The 9,001-nt window shown below is 36.9% G+C and overlaps 1 protein-coding gene across 8 annotated transcripts in view; it reads left to right on the forward strand.

Moving 5' to 3' along the window:
* The window catches only part of LOC126259375 (DNA polymerase iota), a 49,891-nt gene extending 43,135 nt beyond the window's left edge, over positions 1–6,756 (forward strand). For 4 of the 8 annotated variants that reach the window (XM_049956123.1, XM_049956118.1, XM_049956117.1 and 1 more), the window contains exon 2: positions 3,675–6,756. In XM_049956123.1, coding sequence (XP_049812080.1) covers positions 3,684–5,519 — 1,836 coding nt within the window. In that variant the 5' untranslated portion in view covers positions 3,675–3,683 and the 3' untranslated portion in view covers positions 5,520–6,756. The remainder of the gene's footprint in view (positions 1–3,674) is intronic. The other 4 variants (XM_049956120.1, XM_049956119.1, XM_049956121.1 and 1 more) reach the window with 1 other exon arrangement.
* Positions 6,757–9,001: the final 2,245 nt, after the last annotated feature.

Below are 9,001 nucleotides of genomic sequence, written 5' to 3' on the forward strand. Positions count from 1 at the left end.
AACTGTTACAATGGCACATACCCTCTGCTGCCATTTCACCTTGGTTTGCAGAGTACGGGTGTAAATGTAGGTGTACACAGTGTGCGATGTCGGGCTGAATTGACTGCTGAGCTTGTCTCTCTGACATGAGGGAAATACGGAAAATCTTCACAGTCATTGTTCCAATTTCACTATTGTTTCCCACAGCAAAACTTCATTGTTGCATATTTTTAACACATCAGAGTATTTTATTTTTACAAACTTTGTCTTTCGGCACTCTAAATCTGTATCTACATGACTATTCTGCAATTCACAATTAAGTGTCTGGCAGAGGGTTCATTGAGCCAGTTTCATGCCATTTTTCTACCATTCCAATCTCTAGCAGTGCGCAGGGAAAATTTACACTTAAATCTTTCTGTCTAAGCTCTCATTTCTCATGTTTTATCGGAGTGATCATACCTCCGTAAGTAGATGGGCATCAACAAAATACTTTCGCAGTCATAGGGAAGCACTGATAATTGAAAATTTTATGAAAACATCTTGCCATAATGAAAAATTGTTTTAATGATTGCCACCCCAACTTACATATCATATCCGTGACAATCTCTCCCCTATTTCATAATAATACAAAATGAGCTGCTCTTCTTTGAACTTTTTTGTTGTTCTCCGTCAATCCAATCTGGTAAGGATCCCATACTGCCCAGCAATACTCTAGCAGAGGACGGACAAGTGTAGTGTAGGCAGTCTCTTTAGTAGATCTGTTGCATCTTCTAAGTGTTCTTCCAATGACACACAGTTTTCAGTTTGCCTTCTCCACATTATCTATGTTATTGTACAAATTGAGGTTGCTCGACAGTCTGATTTGTGTGATTTATTGTGTAACCGAAATTTAACAGATTGCTTTTAGTATTCAAGTGCATGATCTCACACTTTTCATTAATTGGGGTCAGTTGCCATTTTTCACACCACAGATATTGTGTTTAAACCATTTTGCAATTGGTTTTGATCTTCTGATGACTTTAATAGACAGTAAATCACAGCATCATCTGCAGACAATCTAAGATGATTGCTCAGATTGTCACCTAAATCATTTTTATGGATTAGAAACAGCAGAGGGTTTATGACAATTCCTTGGGGAACGCAAGATACCACATCTGTTCTACTTGATAACTGTCCATCAATTAGTGCAGATTGTGATCTTCCAGACAGGAAATCAGAAATGCAGTTGCACAGCTGAGACGATACTCTATAGCCACGCAACTTTGTTTTAAGCCCTTGTGAGGAACAATATCAGAAGCCTTTTGAAAATCCAGAAATATGGTATCAGTTTGAGGTCCCCTTTTGATAGCATTCATTAGTTTTTGAGAATGAACAGCTCGTTGTGTTTCACAAGAACAATATTTTCGGAATCCGTGCTGACTGTGCATCATCAGATTGTTTTCCTCGAGCTAATTCACAATTTTTGAACACAGTGTGTGTTCCAACGTACTGCAAATCGGTGCCAGTGATACGGGTCTGTAATTCATTGGATTACTTCTACTTCCTTTCTTGCATACTAGTGCTACCTGTGCAACTTTCAATTCTTAGGTATGGATCTTTCTTCGAATGAGTGGTTGTATATGCTACCTGTGCAACTTTCAATTCTTAAAAATGAGTGGTTGTATATGATGTTCAATACTGAGCTATTATATCAGCATACTCTGAAAGGAATCTAACTGGTATACAGTCTAGATGGGAGGACTAGACTTTATTAAGTGATTTTAGCTGCTTTGCTACTCTTGGAATACCTACTTCTAAGTTATTCATGTTGGCAGCAGTTCTTGATTTCACTTCTGTAATACTTTCGTGAAGGAATTTTGGGAAACTGTATTAAATAACCCTGCTTTAGTGGCACATTCATTGGTAACACTACCTTCGCTATTGCACAGTGAAGGTATTGATTGTGTCTGGCCATTGGTGTATTTCACATACAATCAGAATCTCTATGGATTTTCTGCCAGATTTCAAGCCAGAGTTTTGTTTTAGAAACTTTAGAGAACCTCGCATTGAAGTTCCTGCTAAATTTCAAACTTCTCTAAAACTTTGCCAATCATGGGGATTTTGCGTTCTTTTAAATTTGGCATGCCTTTTTTCATTGTTTCTGCAGCAGTTTTTTGACCTGTTTTGTGTGCTGTGGGTGGTCAGTTCCATCTATTATTAATTGATTTGGTATAAATCTCTTCCTTGTGGTCAATACTATTTCTTTGAATTTAAGCCAAATCTGGTCTATAATTTCATAGTTGATTAGGAAGGAATGGAGGTTGTCTCGTAGGAAAACGTCAAGCGAATATGTATATAATATTTTTCGGTACCTTCAAGTCCTTTGTAAAAATTTTGGCTAAATTTATCCAGCTGGCTTTCAGTACCTACAACGATTTGTGCTCAAGAGTTTCTATTCGGGCCTGGAGCTGGGGTTCGTTTCCATCACAGCTGTGACAATTTACTGCTATAACACCTATGATTCCTACAGCAATCCTTGTCCTGTGTTTCACCTGCACCCTTTTTGTCCTTTCCTAAGACACTCTAACCTAATAAATCACAGTTCACTCCACACAGCCCCCGCTACCAGTGCAATGATCCCTTTGGGTAGGGAACTCTGACCTCTGAAGTTCAGTTCTGCACTGTTATTGTACCAACTTATTTTCAGAGAACCTGATTTAGCTATCTTTCACTGGAATAAAATAATTTGGTTTATATTCAGTGTATTTGTATACATGTTTGTTGAAAGACACTTTTTTAACCCTTGTAACTAATGTGAGCTTGTTTCATCTGTTTGGTCTTGTTAGAACTTCTGCCACAAATTACCTAATAACAAGATGCATTCTACAGATATAAGTATTGTTTTTATAGCTTGGATCTTGTTTTACATTGTATATACTATATTCAAATATATATGGGGGGGGGGGGACTTTATTGCTTCATATTCTCTAAAAAAATTAAAGAAAGTAACAAGTGATTTTATTGTAATTTAAAGCAACCCCTTCCCTCTCTGCTAGCAGGTAAATAACACGTTCATGTATAGAAAATAAAGTTAATAAAGAATGTCCTTACATGTTGTCTTCAGTGTGGGTGGTGGAGGAGGGTAGTTACCTGTCTCACTTTGCTCAAGAATGACTGCAAAACAGGCAATTGGGAAGAGGATGTTCTCTGCCTTCAGTAGTACATACGCGTGAAAATTAGAGACTCCAGTTACATACTACTAAATATGGATCTAGTGAAACTGGAAGAGGCTCCGAACAAACCCTAAACTACGTATGCAAACTGGGAGAAGAATTATCAACATATGCCTGCATTAGTGTAAATACCCCTATAAATAATGGAAATGATATAATGGTAGCAAAACATGGTTGTATTTCAGAATATTTCTAGAACTGCCTAACAGTATCACATAATGAACAGGACAATGTAGTAAAAAAAGAGTTATTGTTCCTAACTGTAACACTTTTCAAATGTAAAAAGTTACTTTGAAGGTTTCTGCCCCCCCCCCCCCCCCCAACACACACCACACACACGTATATATTATATATAATGACACAGAAATTACATTTTTTACTGGTGTTTCTAAATGGCTTTAACATATATGTAATCTCTAACATCATTTAGTGTCATACACTGATACATATGACACTGACATAGTTGTTATGTCTCTGTTGCAGGTAACTGTTATGGATGATTTTGGGCAGCCTTTAGAGTTGGGTTCACAAAATGATCACCGACGGACCATTATTCACATTGATATAGATTGTTTTTATGCCCAAGTGGAGATATTGAAAAATCCATCACTGAAAGATTTACCCGTTGGCATACAACAAAAAAACCTAGTGGTTACCTGCAACTACATAGCAAGAGAATATGGTGTTAAGAAGTGCATGGAAGTTCGAGAAGCTCAGAGCCTGTGTCCACAGCTAGTGCTTGTTTGTGGAGAAGATTTGCATGATTATAGACAAATGTCATCCAAAGTAACAAACCTATTACAAAATTTCAGTACGCAGGTTGAGCGATTAGGGTTAGATGAAAATTTTGTTGATGTAAGCCACTTGGTATCTCAGTCAGACTTTAAAACTGAGAGGACAGCTGCAGATGGAAAAATATTCAAAAATATAATGGATGAATGTGACTGTGGCTGCCATGAACGCCTGTGTATTGGTTCGCATATTGCAAGTAAAATTAGGAAGCAAATAAAAAGCGACTTGGGTTTAACCTGCTGTGCAGGAATATCGTACAACAAGTTATTGTCAAAATTGGTATGCTCTGTTAATAAGCCTGATCAGCAAACAACCGTATTTGCATGCTGTGCCCTAGATTTAGTGTCAGGTCTTCCAGGTTTGAGATGTATCCCAGGCATAGGATCCAGGTTATGTGAGACCTTGCAATCAGTAGACATAACATCAATCAGTGACCTTCAGAACTGCAGTATGGAGAAATTAAGACGTGCGGTTGGTGTTGATAATGCTATACGCTTGAAAAGGCTAAGCTTTGGTATTGATAATTTACCTGTAAAACAGTCTGGTAAGCCACATACAATTAGCCTTGAGGATGGTTGCCGAAAAGTAAATTTGGAATCAGAGGTGCGAAGTAAATTTTCAGTGTTGCTGCAAAGACTTATGGTCTTGTTAAATGAAGATGGACGGATACCTTGTGCTGTTAAAGTAACTGTAAGAAAGTATGACAGTGTCACAAAAGTGAGTCACAGGGAGAGCAAGCAATGTAATATACCTCCATCATTTTTTACTACTGCTAACTGTGAACAGCTTTCAAGTGACGTTACTGAAAAGTTAATGAGTTCAGTCATGCAGTTATTTCACAAAATGGTTAATATATCCAAACCATTTCATCTGACTCTTGTTGGTGTAGGATTTACCAAGTTTCAGGAGCGAAAGACGGGAAAAAGTTCCATAGCTTCATTCTTAAAAAAAGATTTGTCTGTTCAGTCAGTTACATCTTACAAGTATCTGTCAGGGATCGGTAACGGAATGGAGCAGTCACCTTCACAGCCATTCCCAGTTCATAGATGCGTTCATAACACAGAAAAATCTGGCTCAGAATCTGAACCAGAACCATCACCAAAGAAAACAAGAATAGATTCTTGGGTTGCAAGAAGGAAGAGAACTGTGTGCATGGATGATGACAGTGATGATGCATCTCCTAGCAAGTTAAGAGTCTCGGATATTCATCTGAATTCAAGTGATTCTGTTGAAGAAACTTCCTCAGAAGAATTGCCTCACAATAAAATGGAGAAAAAATTAGATAGTGATTATTTGCATTCTGTATGTACATTGGAAGATGATTGTGTGCAAGCAATGAAAAGAGACTTTCCTGTTGAATGTAAGTGTCCAGATGGTGTTGATCAATCAGTGTTCAGGGAACTGCCATATGAAATGCAAATGGAACTAGTTGAATCTTGGAATTATAAAGCTAAGACTAAAGAATTGAAAAGCAATGTGAAAGGAAATAAAAATACGATTTTGCATTACTTCATTCGAGATAAGCAGGCTAGTTAATTTCACAAGCTTAATCATGTCTGTAATAAATCAAAATTAAATATTCATAAATCACACCTATTTTCAAAGCATTTACATCTGCATTTACCTCACTCAAATTCACAGTACTGAATGTGGAGGACAGGAAATATCCAGAGTAATTTGTTTTTATAGCTGTAAGAATAATGTACTTGGCCGGGGAGAAAACTGCTAACTTTCAGACACATTGTTATGAAAGCAAACTTCATGCCTGATTAATCTCTCTAATTAAAAGTAATTACTAACTTCTTATTAACTTAAACATAAATATAAATGTATGACTGTCTTCCAGAATACACATATATTTTTGTTATATATGTTCAAAAGTGAGCATAACAGTGCCATGATGATGACTGGTACACGGTTGTCAATTCTTTGTCTACTTGTAATTTTTGGTCCACTGGACTAGACCAATAATGGGTGGTACAGATCTCTAATCACTATAAAAACATGAAATCAGTTTTAATATGAACGTAGCTATAATATGAATGAATGTAGCTATGTTACCCCTTAGGTTATAGTCAGTTGCTGCAGTTCATGCAAGTACCAGAGTCTGCTATACATTGGCCTAGTTCTTTCTCTTTCATTTATAAGATATTGCTCTAACACAAAACAAAAACCACATAAATAAATGTTACAGTCCTCACTTTTCCACATTTTTTGTATTATTATTTTAATGAGAAGTAAAACTGAAAAGTAGTCCAGTAACTCAAATGAATGTAATCAGGCTGCAGTTCTGTACATACCAGACTATTGAAAAATTTGTGTAACTTTAATTAATAAGTGGACTCTGGGAATTAAATAATGAAATGAAATACTGTTAACATTTCATGATGATACTCCTTGGTTCATGTTCACTTGGGGTTACATCATATGACATCCTTTGGTGTGTTGAACCTCACAAGTACTTTCATGTGTGAATATTATATTTTGTTGGAAACAGGATGTGTGCTGTAATATTTCTAAGAGTGTGTGCTTCTCAAGCTTTCTTGGGCAGGGAAGGAAAATGTTAACACTGGAGAGTCAACAGAAGCCAAACTACGTCCACAAACAATATCCTTTGCTGAGTGTGAAAATTTTTGTTGTTTTATGTGTAGTCATTTCATTGTAATACAGTCCAGAAAAATGGTCTAATGTGGATCAAAGGGTGGCACAGTTTGTGAAAATGTCGGGCTATCAGGAAAGATCTTAAAAAAAGAAAGTATCAGTACAATTTTTTTGTCATAAAACACCTTTTATTTGTTGCTTAAGAATACAACAGTTCACAAAGAATGCTATAACTCAGGCTTAAACTGTCCAAATGAATGTAAGAAAATACCTAATGTGTGAACTCTATATAAATGTAACTTACAAAAATTTCAGTTTACCCTTAAATCAAAGGAAAATTGCTTTACGAAGGCACAGAGCCTTTACTAATGAAAGTTAATGAATACAGTAATTTAACGAATAAGTCAGACTTCAGAAAATTACTTTGTGGGCATAAAGCTTTCTCTAATGAAAATGAACTAACACGTTTTTAAAAACAAACTGCCTAATTTTTTTTAAAGAAATGCATTATGTCCTATTGTTTTCCGCGCTGCACTCTGCATTTTGATTCTTTGTCAGGAAGACAACAGAGGAACTGTGTGCCTATTACTGACGCACCTTGTTGTTCAAAATACTGAAGGGCAGTTTTGACAGGCTGTAATCCATCACTGTGTAGGGTCCTTTACAGTCGAGTCCTCAATGTCAACATCTTCATTATTTTTGTGAATTTCTTCATTAACTGTGACAGCAGCAATAATTTCTGCATTGGATGTAATGTTTTGGTTGGTATCATTCTATAATCGCTCTTTGGCTTTCATTAGCTTCTTCACGTCCAGGAATTTTGTTCACAAGTTTGATTAATTTCACATTTCTTTCATCGTGATGTTCAACGAATGTATTCCCTGCATATTGGAGGTGTTTTGTGCAGGCACAAACTAGTGTTAGTGACTAACATATTCCAGGAATCCAACAATATCCAATAGGTCAACTTTCTTTATAAATTGACCATCGTTTCAGAAAGAAGGGAGAATAGCAGCTTGAGACTAGTCTCTTGAGACTAACCAAAACTACTCCATGGGCTGGCATAATGCTGTGTCATTGGATGGTAAGAACATCGCTTGTAGGTCCCCATTTTTTAACTCTTCAATGTCTGGGTGGGAAGATCTCCAAAATAAGAAAAGTTTTTAGATGTTAAAAACTGCTCAATTGATGGCACAAATACTTCATGAAACCATTCTTTGAAAATTGCACCACTCATCGAGGCATTTGGCTGGTTTTGGCATCGAACCAATTTTGTCCGTTTCAGTGTGCTTTAACTTAAGTGGGTTCTTTGATTTTCCAATGATACCAAGTTTTAATTTGTGGTCACGTGTTACATTACTGCTTGCTCAGATTGTGACCATCGCCTTGCTCCTCTTAAAATAATGGGTTGATGATTCTTCCTTGAAAGCAAGAAAGCTGGTAACAGTTTATAATTTAACCCTGTTTCATCACAATTGCTCTCTAGTCATACCGTCAAGTTCAATAAATTTCTCAAACTTTTCCTGAAACTGGGACTTAATCTCTGTGTCACCAGATAATTTTTCCACACATATACCAAGCCGTCAGATGTCATAGCATTTTTTTCCCCAGCAATCAAGCCATCCAGTGCTTCCAACAAATTTGGATCATTGTCGTTTTTTAATTCGTCGTAAAATTTCAAGGCCTTCTTGCTAGTTTGGCCCACTAATTGGTGTGCCCTTCTTTCTTGTTTGGCGAAACCAAATGTAAAGTGCTTGATTTACCTCATTAAACTCACTTTTTTTCATACTTTTGCCTGCAGAGTATTGGTCTCTAAAGCACACAAAACCTTTGAAACAGCTCTGAACAGTATTCACTCTCATTGACTTAAGCAGTGCAGTTAAGAAATCAGCTAACCATGCCAAAGGCTGCAGGTAGACACAGCAGTCGAGTGCGCAGTGGCGCCAGTCATGTGATGGAAGAATGGGAATGTGATGCAATACAAAGGATTTTTCGTTTTTCTGCCCTGTGAGGGGGTGGCACCGTTATATGTTTGTCGTGCTGAGTTTGCGGGACTCTACTGTAATGCCCAATGCAAGACTCAAGAAATACGTTTAACATATATTGCAGTGGAGAATACACCACCATAAAGCTTGTTCATTTGTTGTTTGCATCACATATCATTACTAATGAAAAATTCACTTGTTTGTGAGTTAAGACCCTGTACACATTCCAGCAAAGTTCGTCAGTGTAACCTCACTTTCGGAGCAGACTCTGTTCGTGTCATGAAGTATTTTGATGCTAGTGGGAATGGTTATCAAAGCATTTTCTGCATTGACTTCAGCATTATGTATAAAGAAGAAACAGACGACAAGATTGTGGTCAAGAAAATTGTTGAAATTGAGAGAAAAATACACCTGTGAAGATCTGCTAAATGA

Source organism: Schistocerca nitens, chromosome 5 (assembly GCF_023898315.1).
Source record: "Schistocerca nitens isolate TAMUIC-IGC-003100 chromosome 5, iqSchNite1.1, whole genome shotgun sequence".
NCBI classification, from domain to species: domain Eukaryota; kingdom Metazoa; phylum Arthropoda; class Insecta; order Orthoptera; family Acrididae; genus Schistocerca; species Schistocerca nitens.